The sequence below is a fragment of the Rhinolophus sinicus genome, chromosome 18 (genome assembly GCF_057876585.1).
Source record: "Rhinolophus sinicus isolate RSI-liver-muscle chromosome 18, RSI-T2T, whole genome shotgun sequence".
NCBI lineage: Eukaryota > Metazoa > Chordata > Mammalia > Chiroptera > Rhinolophidae > Rhinolophus > Rhinolophus sinicus.
The window spans coordinates 91888129-91907926 of NC_142518.1; the positions used below are offsets into that span (position 1 = coordinate 91888129).

Consider the following 19798-nt stretch of genomic DNA (forward strand, 5'->3'; position numbering starts at 1 on the left):
GGTGAAGTGATGGGAGGCCTGATAACCTGGATTACAGAGAACAGAAGCTGCAAGACAGAGGTTCATTTTTACAGTAAGCCCTGTTATCTGGCATCATCCACCTAAGCAACCAAAGACTTGTTCAGCAGTTGTTCAGCAGTTGTTACCAGGGTTTGGGTGTAGAGTGGGGCACATTTTTCCAGTCTTGAGAAAAAAAAGTCTCTGCTCTGGAATAGCTTACAATGAATATAGGCAGTGAACACTAATAATGCAGAACAACCAGGGCCGACCCGATGGCTCAGGCGGTTGGAGCTCTGTGCTCCTAACTCCGAAGGCTGCCGGTTCTATTCCCACATGGGCCAGTGGGCTCTCAACCACAAGGTTGCCAGTTCAATTCCTCAAGTCCCACAAGGGATGGTGGGCAGCGCCCACTGAAACTAAAATTGAACATGGCACCTCGAGCTGAGCTGCCGCTGAGCTCCCGGATGGCTCAGTTGGTTGGAGCGCGTCCTCTCAACCACAAGGTTGCCGGTTCGACTCCTGCATGGGATGGTGGGCTGCGCCCCCTGCAACTAACAACAGGCAACTGGACTTGGAGCTGAGCTGCACCCTCCACAACTAAGATTGAAAGGACAACTAGACTTGGAAAAAGTCCTGGAAGTGTACACTGTTCCCCAATAAAGTCCTGTTCCCTTTACCCAATACGAAATCTTAAAAAAAAAATCAAGTTCAAAGGTACTAAGTGCAATTGGAGCTCAGAGATGAAATCATGCACAGGCACTTGTTCCAACTGGTATCATGTCGCCAAGGTGGGATTTCATTTGGGCCTTGGAAGGTGAGCAGGATTTAGATAGATAAAAGGGACTAGGGATGGCGTTCCAGATGTGAAGAGCATGGACAAAAGTTTAAAGGTGGCAATAAATCAGATGCTTACGTGTGCATGTACATGTGCTGAAGTCATGGGAAAAGAGGCCAGATGGAGAGTGGGCTGAGATCAGGAGCGCTATAGAAGGCTTTGGATTTGATGTGGTTGCTGACAGGGAGTCAGTGTGTGTTATTCAACAAGGTGGGCTGGAGTGGGGGGGAGCATGGACCAAGTGATGCTTTAGGAGGTGACCTAGCAGCAGTTGTTGACCTCAGGATGGATGGTCTGGCTGATGTCTATTCTTGGCGTGTCCATAGTACTTTGTGTGTTTCTATGGACCATCTCACTATGTTATACGTTTGCATTTGTGTCTGCCTTCCTCACTAACACCAGGAGTTCCTTAAGAGAAGTGGCTGTGTTTTCTCCATCTTCCTCTTCCAATATCCACCTGGCTCATAGCAGGTACTCAATGAACACTGATTAGATGAATAGATCATTTAATTTTAATTAACTGAATTACAATGGCATTCCATACAGGATTACAACTGTCAAAGAATTAAAACTACACATCACGCTAAAACAAGACAAATTACAATTTGATCGTTTTTGAAATAATTTGCAAAACACTTCAGGATCTTAGAGTGTCTTACTACCATCTTTATAAACAACAATTATTATTGTATAATGAGTCCTATCTCACAGGATACTACATGAATATTCTACCTACGAATTTGGGTATGATGTCAGATTATATTTCACCAAAACTGTACACATAGAGTAAGAACTATTCTAGTGCAGCTCATTCTCAAAGCGGACATTTGTCTTATTCTAGTGTTCAGAAAGGATTTTGTTGTAGCTGCAACTCTCTTTACATAAACACAGTATTGAAAAAAGATCCAGACTGGTCATAATTTTCTCTTTACAAAAAGATTCACATTTGGACTGTTGAAAGTAGTAAAAATTTCCTCTTAAGATTTGACTTTTAAAAGTAATTTGAAATGCAAAAAAAAATGAGTTATGAAAACTCTGACTTCTATTCCCAGGAAATCATCTGTAAAGTGAGGTATGCCTATCAGCCTATTTTAGATAAAAGGAGTTAGGAGTGGGCAGATTTCTAGTTTGGGGGACAGTGAACGGAAGAGTCAAGAGATCATGATCCCTCAAAGAGTCAGACTCCAGCTTTAGCCATGAAGCACCAGCTCTCTGAACCCAAGTCTCTGTTTACAGTAAATGTCCTTTCTGGCCCCCTACAGGACCAATTCAGTTCTGGGATGGGGGTACACATAAGCGTTGTTGCAGCTAAAGCAGAGTCTATTCCATGTTTATGTGTTCACTCATTCAACAATGATTTACTCAGCATCTACTGTGAGCCAGACATTATGCTGAGTTCTAGAGATTTAACCAAGAGCAAGATATTAAAGTCATGATTCCGGCTTCCAGGAATCTGCAGACCAGCAGGGAGACATAAGCAAGGAACAGGCTTGGAAGGGCTAAGGAAAGTCTTCATAGAGACTAGGACCTTCCCCAGATGAGGGGAGAGGGGTCAAGCTCTGTGGGCAGAGGCCACGGGAGGTGCATTCAGAGAGGTCTGAAGGGGCGAGAGAGAAGTTCAGGGAACCAAAAGAAGTTTAGAGTGTGGAGCAGGTAATACACGGCTGAGAAAAACCACGCACTTGGTAGTAGCTCCAATTTCCTTGCTCTTTAATATGCAGACCTTTCCTCCCTTTCACCCACCCACCCCTTTTTAAAGACAGCAGAGTTTAATTTAGAAGAATCAGGTTTTATTTAGTGATGTGAATATTAAGAATCTGCCTACGTTGTTGAAATATTCACAACGGACTCAATCATTCACATTCATACACACAGAGGAAGTCTGCTGAGTACAAAATGGTTCTTTAGCCATCCAAGCTGCTGTCAAGGACAGCAAAGTGCTTGCCTATCCTGCTGAGGGCTTCAGTCTTCATGAATGTTGAACAGTTTAGCTACTTCATTGAGATCTTCATGTTGCTCACCATCCTTAATGATCTGAGGGAGAGATGAACAGTGGGTCACTAACTTGCTCCATGTGCACTGAGGTCTGGCTGCACAATGGGGCAGCCTGGGCCAGTCCTCACATCACACTGAGAGGGAGTTGTGGAACAGTTTTCTACTACCCCAAATGACCATGTGCCAACTCACAAGCCACCTAGCCAGGTCCTGAGTGAAAAAGAAACATTCCTGAGCCAAGGTTATACCTTTGTTCTGCTTAGGCACAATTTGACCTGGGTGGACAATACATAGCAGGGCACCTGATGAAGTCACAGGAGCATTTTCCAGCCTGCACTTCCCATCTTCTTCTAAGAGCTCTGACAGGAACCTACCTTCCTTGCTATGGGCATTCGGTTGAAGATGTTCCACAGCACGATTCCCACCACCACTTTGTCCCTGAGGTAGAAGATGACACCTTTGCCATAGTCCTCCCCTTCGGCAGGGGCCTGAGGGACCAAAGGGTTGCTGGGAGGAACAGTGATTTCTGAGGCCTCGGACTCTGTCTCACTCTCTGATCGGATACCAGTCCCTGTGGCCAACCCCCAAAACAAAGTCAAAACAAAACAAAGTCAGTTATTATGAGCTTGGGAAATTCTAAAAGGAAAAGTATCTTTCAACACCTGCTTCAAGCTGCTTCTAGATGATTTGTTTTTCTACACCCCTTCAGTAAACACTAGCCTTCTTCGGCCCCTCTCCACTGACAAAGACAACGGAAGCTCTTCCTTGCCACCTCCTGGGTACTGCATCAGTCTGACCCCAAACTTCCCTCCCTCACTGTCTCATTTTAAATTTATGCTATGGTTATTTCCTGGTATCTGGATTTCTTCAAACTGTGAAAAACTTGCTCTTGTCCTCTGAGAAACATTCTAGAGCTGCATGGTCCCGTATAGCAGCCACTAGCCACATATAGCTATTCTAATTAAAATTAGTGAAAATTTAGAATATTTTAATTCAAATTAGATAAAATGTAAAACTCAGTTTCTCAATTGCACTAGCCACAATTCAAGTGCTAAGTAGCTACATGTGTCTAGTGGCTAATGTACTGGTCAGAGCAGAGATAGAACAATGCTATCATAGCAGAAAATGTTATCATACAGCACTGTTAGACACACGTTAGCCAAAGCAGGAGAAAGCACTTCCATATGGAAAAACCATAGTGGTGGTGTTTCCTCTTGGCGGTGGTGGTGGGTATGTGTAGGGGTGTGGGGGTGGAATGGGGAGGGGGGGCATCTTATCTTCTGAGAACCAGGCTCCAAGTAATACTACCTAGTGAACATAGTGATCTGGAGTTTATAAGTCCCTGGGTCCCTCTCCTGGATCCATTTCCCAAGAGAGATCAGAATTAAGGAGTGCGTATATGTAATCTACTTGGATTACACAGGGAAAGGACCTATATATCCATATAATGTCTTATTTCTCCTTAAGGAGCAACTTGTTCTTGAAATGCCCCTGACAAGAGGACACTGAGGTTAAATAACTTCGGCTAAGGTCACGGAAGGAAGAGAGAATAAGGCCTAGGAATTAATGAAAGAGATGTGTGTGGGAGAGAAGTTCATTCCAAGAGGTGCCTCCCAACTAAAGAAAACCTGGCATTAAGATCTAACAAATGGAATTAGAGGCAGCTCAAGAATTACTCAGCCCAGTTCTCCACTGCTCAGGGACTGTGGAGGATAGCGTGTCCTAAACTAAGGTTCTCAGGCCTAGTTCTCAGGATTAGCAGGAAGCAAAAACAAAAACAAAAATGAAAGCAACAACAAAAAACAACATCTAAGAAGTTCAGGTTTTCTTCATGACACAGGTCTTCCCATTCCCTAGAGACAAACTAAACAACAGTGTTGTTGAGCTAGCCACTTGTCCAGAGTCTAGCATGGAGTCCTACAATATCTGAGTCTATGCTTTGACCAGGGTATCTGATTTTGCCAGCTCTCAGACCACTAAAGAGTGAGGAATTTGGGTTTGGTTTATTTTAAAGCACACATAAAGAGAGGCTTTCACTGGCAGTACCCCCCCACCCCCAGCCAATACAGAAAACCCTTGTTCAGGAGAATTTGGACCACGGCTTCTCAACACTCTTCCAAGAGAAGTGGTTGGCTTTCCTTACCTGACTGCTCTGTGGCAGATTTTGGGTTGTCTTCTGCAGTTGCCTTTGCAAAAACCCCAACTGTGGGCAAACTACTATCCACGAGACCAATAGCTTCATAGCCAACATCGGGGCCCAAATCACTCCTAAGGAATGAGAGAGAAGAGGGTGTGCTGTCATGGGACTGTAAAGAATGACACAGGAGGACATTTTCTCTAATACACCACATTTTCATCCCAACCCATCAACTTGGTATGTGCAACAAAAGAGAAATGCCAAATTGATCTGTTGTCTGCTGGGGCATCTGGTGACAATTGTGAGAAAGCATGATTATCCCAAGCAACTTCTATTTTCCTTAAGAAGACATTATACATATCACATATCCATACAACGATCTATACTTTCTTCAATTTATTCATGCTTTTATCCCATACCACATTTGGGGAGTGATAGGTTCCCCACATTTACTTTTCACTACCTTCCTTTAACTCATCCTAAAATTGCCTTTTAGAAGCTTTGAAGAATGCTCCATATTTATGAAATTCAGAATCTTAGATATTTTACAGTTTCATTAACTTACCATATTTCCTTTTAGCCTTCATGTTTCAAGGCCAGAATTCTTTCTATAAACAGGAACCTTCACCCACTTGGTCATTTTATTTTAACTGATCTTCTTGGAATCTTTCCCTACCATCATCATGTTGTTCTTAATATGCTAGGAACTTCACAGAATATTCGCAGCACGACACACACCATGGTTTTGTAATCACTTAGGCTACTCGAACTGTTCTGTTTCTGGTGTTCTACATTTTGTTATCTTCTTGGACACAGAAGCTCATAGGCCTGATGTCTTTAGGTAAGTCTACAATGACTTCTTGCTTTATGTTCCTGGGGCCTGATAATTGTATGAGTATGGACTGTTTTTTTTTTTTTTTTCCTAACTGCATTATTTTACATGTGTTGACCCCAAAATCCATGTTTTTGCTGCCCACTCATAAAACTGTAAGTGATCATCCTAAAATATATTCCCATTAGCTGAGAATTCCCCTGCTTAGGGGTTTCTGAAACCTTTAAGTTTTTTATGTACCTCATCTTTCAAATCAATAAGATGAAAGTGTGCCAAACAGGGCCAGCCCCAGTACTTAGGAATGTCCACTGCTAACTTCTTGTTATCCAGAGAACTCCCTATATGCTGGACTTTGAACTCCTAATCTTAAAGGTTTCATATGAGTGGGCTGCCGTTTTTGTTAGCATATGGGGCTCATTATGGTGAACAGCAAATAACAAATTATACTGCTGTCTATACCTAAGAATATACTTTTGTACCACCTACTACAGTTTGAACTCTGAGGTCTTTTACCAGAAGTGCTGATATCCTCTCCATTCATTCACCTAGTTAACTTAGGCCAAATGGGACCCTTTTACGTGAAGGCTGCTCTGGGGTAGAATGAGTGAACACGAGATAGAATTCCCCCTCACCACCCCGTATAAAGCTAACTGGCCCACAAGGAAACCAAACAATAATGCTGGTTCCATTAATTCTGTGTTCTAACCAGCTGAGTTCTCAATGCACAAAACTATTACCAGAACATTGACTGATGCCAGTATGGCTTAGCAGCTCCAGTCATATTTTCTCCAGCCAATCTTCCGCTCACAACAGCGTGGTCATGATGCTCTACCCGCCGCCTACCAAGCTTTATATCATAGAAGCATGCGGCATCTCCTGCCTGTGCAGACAAATACATTACATGAGCACGTGATGCAAAAGCAAGTTAAAGACAGAATATAAACATTTTGGGTTCAAAAAACACTTTAATTAATTAAAACACTAACTAATTAATGTTTTCCATCTATAGGAAAGAATCATATATACACTAACAAAAATAGTTGAGATTCCATTAAAAAAAAAAATTCTGTGCTTCCACAAAGCTAACCTAAATCTTGTATGCTCCGGTTCATACCTATTTCTTCTCATTCTGCCCTTAGCAGAGACAGGACTTTCAATAACTATGATTTTCAGAATATTATTTCCTATGTGTGGAAATCACTTTTCAGATATGACTGCTTCTTACATAGAAACCTTTTCCAAGATAAGATTTTTTTTGGTCATTCAGTATACATCCATTCAACAAATATTTATGGAGTACTCATTCTGTACAAAGCATTATACTGTCTGGGTTGCTGAGACAAATCTGACACAAACCTTGGCCACAAAGAGTGTGTAACTTAGCTCAGGAAGGTGCAGCACTGCTACTCACTACAGTGTGATGCAAACAAGCGGTGTGCGATGTGAGAGTTACCATGAAGTTAGCTCAGTGTTTTAAGGAGAGAGAGAACACCGGGCCTGAGCTGAAGGAGGCCAGCTTCATGAAGGAGGTATGTGAGTTCTGTAACACTTTGCTCACTTTTGTGGCTGCTCAGGCTCCTAAAAATCCAACACGTGAACGATATTGAAATAAACTGTGAAATCCACTTAATGGAATATATACAGTTATTAAACTGTTTACAGAATCTGAAGCAATGTGGAAAACACTTACATTGTAATGTTAAGTGAAAAAGAGAAGAATACAAATGTTTATACATAGCATGCTTGCCATGACCATCTACAACAAAGAAAAAAACAAAACTAAACTATGTGCAAGAAAATGAAGGAAAGAAAATATACCAAAACAAAACAAAACAAAAAACAGTGATTGTTGCAGGTCATTTTCCTCCTTCTTGTCTGTCTTACATATTGAGCGTGTTTTGCTTTTATAACACGCTAAAAAAAAAAAAAAATCCAGTACAAGGCTTCCTTCTGGTCAGGATGGTGGAGTAGGTAAATACAGTGCTCACCTCCTCCCATGATCACTTCAAAATTACAACTAAACTACAGAACAAATATTATTGAAAATCGCCTGAAGTCTTGATGAATGTGAGTCCTATAACTAAGGACATACAGAAGAAGCCACCTCCAGACTGGTTGGAGGGGTGGAGATGCAGAATGGTCTGGTCCCACACTATGTAAGTGGCAATTTAAAAACTGGGAGGAATGTCTCGGCTGCGGAGGTCCTCCTCAAGGAGCGAGGGGTCCCAGCCCCACACCAGGCTCCCTAGCCCAGGGTTCCAGTGCTGAGTAGAGAACTCCCTACAACTTCTGGCTGTGAAAACCCGTAGAGATTGTGGCTGAGTGAGAATGAAGGAGCCTAGAGTCCCAAGTGTTCCTCTTAAAGACCCAAGCATGGACTTACTCACTGATGGACACACTGACTCTGAGCTCTAGCACTGGGGCAGCAGCTGGCAAAGTGCCAGGGACATACAAGGAGGAACTGAATTGTCTGGCTTAGGGTGAGGGCTGGAGGGGGCAGCTTTCTCCCAGGCAGAAGTGCTAGCAGACACCATTGTTCCTTGGTTCAGCCCTGCTCCCCGCACCATATCTGAGTCTTTATCAACCTGGGTAACACTGTTCACCCTGCCTTGGTGACTCCCTGAGACTCCGCCTCACCCAACTTTTGGGGCCACCCAAACCGTTTCCAGTGGCTTTTCCATACGAACAGCCTGTTTTGGCTCATGCTGCAGACTTTCCTAAACTCTCTGAAAGGTTCACAAACCACAAACAAGCAGATCTGGCTTCGGCATGCCCCGTACCTCTTGCTAAGGAGCCCTAAACTCGGCACTAGTGGGAGCTAGCCTTGGATCAGCTGAGCCTCTTCCAGGCATCTCCCAGCCCAGCACAAGTGCCAACCATCTGCAGATCACTTTGTAGCTCATACCAAGTAACCCCAGGCAGGGCACAGGCAGAGGCTGATCTTGGCCTGCACCAGAGCCCCTCCCAAAGAGGCCCCAGAACCAACACACCTGGTGGCCAGCCTCAGAGCAGAGCAGAGCACTACCTAACCACCTCCACAAACAACATACCCAAAGAAATGACTGGGCAGGCACCAGAGCCCTGCTACAGTGAATCTTGCTCCATCGGGTCAGTGCCTGCACAATAGCTCCTACAGTGTAGTCACAACCAGTCCTCACAACCAATCAACCTGTGAGTCAATACCTCCCACTGATGTGCAAACAGCAACCACATCTCAACTACAATAGGAAGGTACACACAACACACAAGGGACACATCTGGAGCAACTGGCTCAGGTGACCAGTGAGACTGTGCCACTGGGCCCCACAGGACACCTACTATATGAGGCCACTCTACTAAGACTGGGAGACAAAAAAGCTCTACCTAATACATAGAAACAAACACAGGGAAGCAGCCAAAATGGGGAGACAAAGAAACATGTCCCAAATGAAAGAACAGAACAAAAGTCCAGAAAAGAACTAAATAAAATGGAGACAAACAATCTACCAGATGCAGAGTTCAAAACACTGGTTATAAGTATGCTCAATGATCTCTCTAAGAACTTCAACAAAGAGATAGGAAGCATAAAAATGGAGATATAAAACATAAAAAAGAACTAGTCACAAATGAAGCGTACAGTAACTGAAATAAAGAATACATCAGAGGGAATCATAAATAGATTAGATGAAGCAGAGGGTCGAATCTGTGATTTGGAAGATAAAGTAGCATAAAACACCCAATCAGGGCAGCAAAAAGAAAAAAAAAATCCAAAAAAAAAAATGAGGATAGTTTAAGGGGCCACTGGGACAACATCAAGTGGACTAACATTCGCATCATTGGAGTACCAGTAGAAGAAGAGAGAGAGAAAGGAGTTGAAAACCTATTTGAAGAAATAATGACGGAAAACTTCCCTAACCTGGCAAAGGAAATAGACATATAAGCTCAGGGAGCGCAGAGTCCCAAATAAGATGAAACCAAAGAGGCCCACACCAAGACACATGATAATTAAAATGCCAAAGGTTAAAGACAAAGAGAATCTTAAAAGCAGCAAGAAAAAGGCAGTTAGTTACCTACAAGGGAGCTCCCATAAGACTGTCAGCTGATTTCTCAACAGAAACTTTGCAGGCCAGAAGGGATCAGCAGGAAATATTCAAAATGATGAAAAGCAACGACCTATAACCAAGATTATTCTACCCAGCAAAGCTATCATTTGGAATTGAAGGACAGATAAAGAGCATTCCATACAAGAAAAAGCTAAAGGAGTTCATCACGACCAAACCAATATTACAAGAAATGTTAGAGGGACTTCCTTAAGAAGAAGAAAAAGGGGGCAGCTGGATGGCTCAGTTGGTTAAAGCGCAGTGCTCATAACACCAAGGTTGCCAGTTCGATTCCCACGTGGGCCAGTTAGCTGTGCCCTCCACAACTAGATTGAAAATAATGACTTGACTTAGAGCTGATGGGTCCTGGAAAAACACACTGTTCCCCAATATTTCCCAATTAAAAAAAAGAAATTAAAAACAAAAAAGAAGAAGAAACAGAGATAAAAGACATGAATAATAAAATGGCAATAATTACATACCTATTGACAATTACTTTAAATCTGAATGGATTAAAGGTTCCAATCAAAAGACATTAGGGTGGCTGAATGGATAAGAAAACAAGGCTCGGGGCCGGCCCGGTGGCTTAGGCGGTTGGAGCTCCGTGCTCCTAACGCCTACGGCTGCCGGTTTGATTCCTACATGGGCCAGTGGGCTCTCAACCACAAGGTTGCTGGTTCGATTCCTCAACTCCCGCAAGGGATGGTGGGCTGCGCCCCCTGCAACTAAGATTGAACACGGCACCTTGAGCTGAGCTGCCGCTGAGCTCCAGGATGGCTCACTTGGTTGGAGCGCGTACTCTCAACCCTAAGGTTGCCGGTTCAACTCCCGCAACGGATGGTGGGCTGTGCCCTCTGCAAGTAACAATGGCAACTGGACCTGGAGCTGAGCTGCACCTTCCACAACTAAAATCGAAAGGACAACAACTTGGAAAAAGTCCTGGAAGTACACACTGTTCCCCAATAAAGTCCTGCTTAAAAAAAAAGAAAGAAAACAAGGCCCGTTAACCATAATCAAATATCTATCTATCTATCTATCTATCTATCTATCTATCTATCTATCTATCTATGGTCATGGGATGTGGAGTACAGCATAGGGAATAGAGTCAATGGAATTGTAATAGTTATGTACACTGTCAGAGGGGTAGTAAATTGGGGGAGGGGTTTATCACTTTGTGAGGGGTATAAATGTCTAACTATTACATTGTTTTGTACACCTGGAACTAGTAGAAAAAGAAATATTGTGTTATGACCTAGTTCAAAAAAAAAAAGGAAAGAAGGAAAAGAAGGCTGTTACACATGCTGCCTATACAAGACTCACTTCAGATCAAAAGACACACATAGACTGAAAGTAAAGGGATGGAAAAAGATACTTCATGAAGATGGAAATGAAAAAAAAAAGGTAGGGTAACAATACTTACACTAGACAAAATAGACTTTGATACAAGAGACAAGGAAGGACCCAGTAATCCCACTTGTGGGTATTTATTCGAAGAAACCCAAAGCACTACTTTGAAGGGACATGTGAATCCGTATGTTCATTGCAGTATTGTTTACAATGGCCAAGATGCAGAGGCAGCCTGGGTGTCCATCACTGGATGAATGGATGAAGAAGAGATGGAACATATACACAATGGAATATCACTCAGCCATAAAAAAAGAATAAAATTTTACAATTTGTGACAACATGGATGGACTAGAAGGTACTGGGCTAAGTGAAATAAGTCAGACAGAGATAGACAAATACCATACGATCTCACTTATATATATGGAATCTAAGGGACAAAATAAATGAAGAAACAAATTCACAGATACAGAGAATAGTTTGATGGTTGCCACATGGGAGGGGGTTTGTGGGGCTGGGTGAAAACTGGGAAGGGATTTAGAAGTACAAATTGGTAGTTACAAAACGGACATGGGGATGCAAAGTACAGCATAAGGAATATAGTCAATAATAATGTAATAACTATGTATGGTGTCAGATGGGTACTAGATCTATTGGAGTGATCATTTCGTAAGTTATATAAATGTCTAACCACTATGTTGTACATGTGCAACTAATATAATATTGTATACCAATTGTAACTGAAAAAAAAGATTAAAAATTTTAAAAATCTAGTACACTTTATCTTTAAAAAAAAAAAAAAAAAAAAAAAAGCTGTAAGGGAAAAACACCCTTTAAAGTTCCTATGCCCTTAGTTGCAGAGTCCATAATCAAACACAATACACTTGTAACAATCTAACAATGGGGAAATTACCTCATGGTTCCTACATACTATATAGTCTTGTTTGTGTCAGAACAGGTTTTTTTAAAACAGCTAGAAATAGTACTCAAGTAAAATGAAAACAAGTAATTTTCCTTTCTAGAGAATGTCATAAAATTGCCTCATCCTCCATTTGCTGGACTCAAGTTCAGGCAAAGGGAACAGCAGATCAGCCTGAAAGCTGTGCACACGCCTGCCAGGGTGATTCCGATGGCTGCTGCCAACAGGAGCACCGGAAGAGCTCTAGTTCTGCAGGCATACACACTGTTCATTTCCTTTACCACTAGCTTATATCATGAGACCATACCTGGTCTCGTAAATGAAGCAGTTCATAAGTTTCTGTTCTCTACCCTCAGCTTCCAAATGCTCTGACCCTGGTGGGATAAGCTACTGATGAGCTTTATTTAGCACCCCACTGGGCAGACTTGCTCCTAGGCTGGGGACAAGGAACCATGAACTGTGCTTGGTCTTGCTGTAGTGTACTTACCACCCAGATGTTAGAGCGTGCTTGGAGCTCTGCGTTTACCCGGAAGCCACCAAAATCTGAGTCTATCTCCAATCCACCAGTCTTGGCCAACTCAACATTGGGCTCCAGGCCCACAGCTGCCACTATGTGGTCAGTTTCTACCTGAGGCAAAACATAAGTAATTTGTTTAATTACCACAGTTTCCATGTATGCTTCTGGATACAGCAACTGCACATCATGTCATTAAGAATTGGAGCTTTACAAAAAAATCATTGGTTAACTCACTGCTGACAAACAGATTTTAAGTTCTATTTCATAGTTTCTCCCTCCACACACCCATACCCCATACCATCTGAAGAGAAATCTGCCACTCTAGTTAGGTCTCAAAAATCTATGGTAAGATAGGAGGGCCTATGGGAAAGTGGATCACAGGTGTCTACTCTGGTTCTCATCATTCTTATTTTAATGCAGGGACAGTTCATTCAGAAAATCATGATAGGTTAGTGGTGGCTGCCACAAAAGCTAATCTACTGGTATCAAAAGAATGAGGAAAGGGGAGGGGAGGACTGGAAGGTCTTCTGGCAGCTTGTCTTCCCCTCCTTACCTTTCGGCCGTCTTTCAGCTTGATGAGTAACTTGCCACCACTGACTCCGACTGATTGCACAATAGCATCAGGCAGCACCTTAACCCCCTCTGTGAAGGCAAAAAGACCTGAGGCTGAGCCTGTGAGCCTACTTCATGAAAAGTAGGGAAGCTGACTAGAGGCATCTGCTGTCAGAAAACCAGTAATTATCAGCATGCAGGCAGCCTTAGAATAGGCCAAGAGAACCTACAGCCACAGTTCATTTTCAGCACTTCCGAGATTTGGTGTAGGCAATTCAGAACACCTACATGGCTGACTGGAGAATGGGAGAAGGGAAATATTTCATCTGCTGAGTGATACAGCTTATGTCAAGGGGGGTCCCAAACAAGCAAACTTTGCAGTAGGCCTAACACAAAGAGTGGCTACATATGGAAAGAGTCTCTCTACCTCGTCTGACTTTTTCCATGGTCCAGTTGCTGAGGTATTCGGGTAGGATCTTTCCCATATTTCCTTTCTCAGGGAAGAGCTGAATCACTTCAGTGCCCAAGGTTCGAGCTGGGAAGAAGAAACAGAGTAGGTATAGCAGACGGCAAAAGCCAGTCCTAAGACAGGAAGCAAAGTAAAGGAGCAGCAGGCAGTCAGTTACTACACAGAAGGCAATACTGCAACCCAAGCCAGAGCTCCCACTTGCGGGGCACTGGGGCATGAGGGCATTCACAAGGCAAATACAACAGGTGCCAGAACTGCTGTCGCTGGATTTGATTATGTGAACTTAGTGCACTTACACCCAGATGTCACCTTGTGCTTACACAGTGCCATGCAACCTCTGAATAGTAAGCACCCTCTTGAGAAGATGCCCTGATTTCACATGGCTAAGAAATAACATTAATAAAAATGGTTGCCATGAAACATTCAAACTGGAACTCACGGATCTGTCAAACTGGTAACCAACGTGTGTCTGAAGTAAGTGTTTGACTTTTACAGGGAGTAGTCTACATTGTCCTTAGCATCTTACTTTCCTTAATATTTGATTTCTAAGGAGTCTTGGCCTAGAGGCTAGAGGAAAGAAAAGCATTGCTGCTCAGTTGCTCAGATGATAGCTCTGTGGTCACTAAAGGATCCCTCATCAGAACTATCCTGGCAAATGCATCCCTGGAATTTACGAGAGCCCCAAAAAGCATGTGATATCAGACCAGAGGAAGAAAACAGAGGTCACTCACCCTTTCTGCCAAGAGCACAGGCCAGTTCACTACCAAGGAAGCCCCCACCAATAATCGTAATGGACTTGACTTCGCGGGAAATCTTCTCTAAGGTTCTAAAGTCTCCAACCTGCAGGATCACACCAGTTTAGTCCACTGATTTCCCAAAAAGGCACAAGATGGAAATACGAGGAAATATTTTCTGCTAAATCTTTGACAACAGTAATTTGCACATAAGATCTTCTTGTAAAAAGTGGCTCAATTATAGACCATATGTTATTGATGTAAATTTCTTTCTCCACTGTAACACTCCTTCTAGTAACACTAGTTCTCAACTGGGGGCAGTTTTGCCCCTTCACCCCCAAGGGACATTTGGCAATGTCTGGAGACATTTTTGGCTGTCACAACTGGGAGTGGGGCCATGCTGCTTGCAGCTAGTGGGTAGAGTCCAGGATGCTGCTAAACATCCTACAATGCACACGACAGCCCCTCACAGCACACCATTATCCAGCCCCAAATGTTAGCAGTACAGAGGTTCACAAACCTTGTACTATCAAGAACTTAAAGGATAGGACAAATCTTTTCAACTACCCATAAGAGTGGGAAATTTCTGCAGTTTTCATAAGTAAAGAACGGTGATAAGAAGCAATCCGCCCTTTCTTTTTCACTTAGGTACTTTTAACTTTTCTCCCCAAAGTCTTCACAATAGAACTTGCAATGGAAAATGCCAAGAAGCTATGAGTTCCAATGACTTAAAAACATCAGGAAAAAACAACTACGGAAGAGTAATTGGAAGAACTACAGCAAGCAATAAAAACACCAAATGTATTTTTCTCCTAGGAGCTTAAAACACTTGAGTGAGGTATGTGAGAGAAGAAGTGACTTGCTCAAGGCCAGGTAAGCAGTCTGGAGAAGAGCCATAAACAGAACTCAAATGTCCCAATTCCTGGGTGGGTACTTTGGGTCCACAAGATTATGTTACCTCTTCAAAACCGACACAACAAAAGCACTAAAGCAGACAATTACCTTTCTGAAAAGTGTTGTTCTACTCTTCACCTCTGCTCCAGCCCTATCAATGGCAGACAGACTTCTTGGAGTGCCTCCTGGAAATAAGAAAACCCTTTAGCCCAACAAGCAGGAGCTAGCCCAGTCCCCCCCCCCAAACAGGGGGCACCATGGTATGTGTGCTCCAGCTGGTGCTACAGTAGCAGCAACAGAATACAGGCTTTGTTTTCTTTCAACTCCACTCACAGCAGGCTTTGAGAAGCAGATTTGGGAGTCTGTCTTCAAAGGGCCTGCCCTCCCCATAGATGGTCACAGGGCCTCACTTTCTGCTTCCCCAGTCTCTTCTAGTTTCTCATAAGGATTCACCAGATAGCATAGCTATGTTTAAGCAACTACTTCGGTCTCCTCTCTTGATTTCTGATTGGAACTGTCAATGAAGCCACCAGGCTATGCCACTTTCAGGGCAGAGGGCAGGGGCTAAGGGGGGAGAGGAAAAAAGGCCATCCTCTTTAATATCCATCCATGCTTTTACCTGAAGGAACAGCAACAATAATCCAGAAGGGTGTTGGTGGAACGCCTGTAGTTAGCTGGGCTTTGCACCAAGACAAGACACCCACTTCAGAGAGCCTGGGTTTTGGTTTTCTAAAGATTAAGTAAGTAATGCCTTCTATACTAAAACTTGAATGAGCTGTATCAGGGAAGAAAGTCATTTCCAGAAATACTCACCTGTTGCAATCAAGCACTTTTCATAGGTTATTTGAGAGCCATCATTAAGTTTCACCATGTTGCCTCTCACATCCAGCTGTACTACCTGGTACAGTCATATACACACACAGAAAGATGTAGAGATGAATTAGCGTTTTCAAAAATTTTATTGCGATATAAAATTAAACATAAACATAAAGATAAAATTCACCATTTTAAGTGTACCATTCAGTGGTTTGTAGCGTATTCACAAGGTCATGCAACCATCACCACTATCTAATTCTAGAACATTTCTATCACCTGTACCTGTTAGCCATTAGCCAGATGAGAAGAATTAGTTTTTGACCTAAGGTGATCAATCCTTAAGAGACCATATCTGAGTAATCACTGGCACCACGGCTTCTGGTGCCCAGTTTGTTCAGGTGGTCCTTATTCCCTAAGCAGCCAACATTAGAGCAAGTCCCTACAGTCCCAAAGTCCCTGCCCAATTTGTGGAAATGGAGCACAGGGACAGGCTTTTCTGCTTGGGGATGTGGAATCCTGCCCGATGTTTTTTTGTTAGCAACTCTCCTACATCCTCACCATTATTACAGGATGCTTTCTCTAACTTCTAGCTCTCACTAAAATGTAGCTGCTCCCCCAAAGACAGCTCGTTTCCCCACGCTCCTGCCCATCACAAGGCCAGGAGGGGGTATTGGCTGTTGCTGCTTCCAGGTTCTTATACCCTCATCTCCCTCTGAGGAACACCAATCTATATGTCTACAAATCACTGTTACCCAGCTCCCTCCTGGCCACTCGTCCTCATTCACTGAAGACCTGTGAACCTGGCTCATACTTTTCCTGTGAACCACATCCAGAATCTTGTTATCTTTTAACCTCTACTTCTACTTTCGATACCCCATTCTTTGGTTACAATTTTCCATCCTTCCAGCTTTCTCTCAGTCCCGTTGTCATCTATACTTGCTTTTGATTTTCTCTTACCCAGCAGGCTATTCCAGCCCAATTGGGCCAATGGTAGATCACCCCCAAACTGTTCTCTTGCCAGTATCCCTAATTGCCCTGTACCCTACTCCTTCTTATAGTGAAAAGCTTGAGCTTTGGAGTCAGAGACTGGGGTTCCAGGCTCTGCTCCACTCCTTACTAGCTGTGAGACCATTCATTTAATACTTATTTATTTATTGATTGCTTTTTAATTTTTTATTGAGGCATATTGGGGAACAGTGTGTTTTTCCAGGACCCATCAGCTCCAAGTCAAATCATTGTCTTCAATCTAGTTGTGGAGGGCACAGCTCACTGGCCCATGTGGGAATCAAACCGGGCACCCTGTTGTTCAGAACTCACACTCTAACCAACTGAGCCATCCAGCTGCCCCAAGATATGTTTATTAAACACCTATTATATGTCAGGCACTGTGCTAAGTGCTTGGGGACACAATGGTGAGAAAAATAGATCTCTCCCCCGCCTTCAGAGTCTAGCAGCCAAGACAGACAATTTAACAAGCACTATAATCAAGCACGAGAAATCAAGAGTGAGAAATGCTCTGATAAGGGCAGTACAGATAGCTGTAAGAACATATGACAGGAGCACCCAGTCGAGCTTTCTGGAGGCAATGACATACACTGAGATCGGATGGATGAGCAGCTTCTTTAGCCTCCTTTGATTTGTGCTGGATAAGCCCCTTCTTCAATCCAACCCCATTACTTAACACTTACACTGCTCACTCTCACATAACCACCTGGTATCCAAGTTTATTGTAAAAACAAGTGAAGCCATTAGATGCGATCTTCTCCAACTTCTCAAAAGGGTTCCTACCTCCCAACCCTCAAAGAGAAACCTTACTTCCTTTCTTCCAGCTGCTGGGATTAGGTATCCTCTCTGTCCTGTTTCTGTTCCTAACCCCCATCCCTTCCATTCTCTCCCAGAACCTTCCCCGATCAGTCACCCACTCACTCTCCCTACCTCTCTCCTGACATCTTACACCTTCAGCCCATTAACATGCTTAAGTCTGTCCCATCCTAAAAGTCCCACCTCTGATTCTACGTCCTCCTGGCTTTTGTCCAATTACCATTTCCCTTTTCTCATTTAAACTTTTTGAAAGTTTATCAACTCTTTTCTAACTTCATAATGATATCTGAGCTGCTAAATCAAATGGGTCATTTTACAACGCTGTTCTTACCAGATTCCTTTGCTTCAGTAACACTGCAGATCACATCCTCCTCCTTGAAACTCTTTCCAACCTTGGCCCCTGTCCTGGGCTCTCTTCATATTGCCCCTGAACTTCTTTCCTAGCCTTCTTAGTGGAATCTTCTTCTTAAGCCTGCTGCCTAAAAGTTGGGTTCCCAGGGCTTCATCCTTGCCCTACTCCTCTTCTGAGTACAGAACTTCTCCGTGGGAGGCTTCACCCACTCTCATGGTTTCAACTCCTACACGTATGCAGATGGTCTCCGAATCTCTGTCTGAGCCCAGAACCCACCTCTGAGTGTCACGGTCATAGATCCAACTGCCCACAGGACATCTCCACAGATATTCCAGTTTATACTTAACAGTCCCAAACTAAACTATACCCCCCCTTTAAACTAGAGCTTCCTCTTGTAATGTCTCTCTCAGTTGGGGGTACCTCACCACCTACCACACACGCTGGAAACCGGAAAATCATCTTTGCCCCCTCCCTCATGTTCCACCTTCAATCAGTCAATCACACTGGCCAGGTTTGCCTCCTAAGCATGTCTCCAGTATTCCCCACCCTTCACCACCTTGTTCTCAGGAAGCTATACACTGATGTTAGTAAGAGCTTGGGCTCTGCAATCACAATTCAGCAGTCAGGCAGATCTGGGCTCAAATTCTGTCTCCACCACTTATTAGCTCTATGATATTGGGCAAATTAACCTCTTTTTAACTTCAATTTCTTTCTCTATAGAATGGAAATTATAATGGTACTTACTTCATAAGATTATTGTGAGGATAAAATGAGATAATACATGTAAAGTATTAAGACTTTACTTAATGGTGTGCTTACTTCATCACCATCACCACTACTGCCCTAATTTGGGCTCCCATCATCTCTCACCTGGATTACTGCAATAGTCTTTGAAATGGTCTCCCTCTTGTCTTGTTCCCTGAAACCCATCCTTCTCACAGCCAATGGAGAGATTATTTAAAATTCAACCCAACTATATTATATTATTATATCCTTGTCTAAAATTCAACAGCTTCCCAGTACCTGTGGGGGAAAACTTAAGCTCTTTCATACAACAGAGCTCTCCATGATCAGGTTCCTGCATGACTTCCCAGTTTCATCTCTTGCCACTCCTTAACTTGTACTTTTTGCTCTGTCAGTACTAGCTGCTTGTGTTTCCCTGCACTAAATATGCTATTTCATATCACTGTGCCTTTCCTTATGTTGTTCTTTTTTACCTGAATGCACTTCACTTCTCTCTAATCTTGAGAATGCCTCTTCATTCCATAAGATTTTATAAGACCGCCTCCTCCAGGAAGCCTTCCCTCAAACGATCACTATACTGGGTACGCTTCCCAATAATTCCCACAATACACTGTGCATATCTGTCTTGCTCCACATCTGTGTGTTATGATTACTTGTTTGTGTTTCTGTCTAATATTTTTAGCCCCAGTAGGGTAGGGCCTGTGTGTTATTTACACATAGGGGATACTTAACACATAATGTCTCATTACCAGCTTATC

General features: G+C 43.1%; 1 protein-coding gene across 2 annotated transcripts in view; it reads right to left on the bottom strand.

Annotated features, from left to right (window-relative positions):
• Positions 1-1324: 1324 nt before the first annotated feature.
• The window catches only part of AIFM1 (apoptosis inducing factor mitochondria associated 1), a 35368-nt gene continuing 16894 nt past the window's right edge, over positions 1325-19798 (bottom strand). The window contains exons 7-16 of one of the 2 annotated variants that reach the window (XM_019716998.3): positions 16121-16205; positions 15416-15492; positions 14411-14519; positions 13638-13745; positions 13212-13300; positions 12629-12769; positions 6537-6679; positions 4974-5098; positions 3205-3401; positions 1325-2869 (exon numbers count right to left, since the gene is read on the bottom strand). In XM_019716998.3, the coding sequence (XP_019572557.2) occupies positions 2798-2869; positions 3205-3401; positions 4974-5098; positions 6537-6679; positions 12629-12769; positions 13212-13300; positions 13638-13745; positions 14411-14519; positions 15416-15492; positions 16121-16205 (1146 nt within the window). In that variant the 3' untranslated portion in view covers positions 1325-2797. The remainder of the gene's footprint in view (positions 2870-3204; positions 3402-4973; positions 5099-6536; positions 6680-12628; positions 12770-13211; positions 13301-13637; positions 13746-14410; positions 14520-15415; positions 15493-16120; positions 16206-19798) is intronic. The other variant, XM_019716997.3, reaches the window with a different exon arrangement.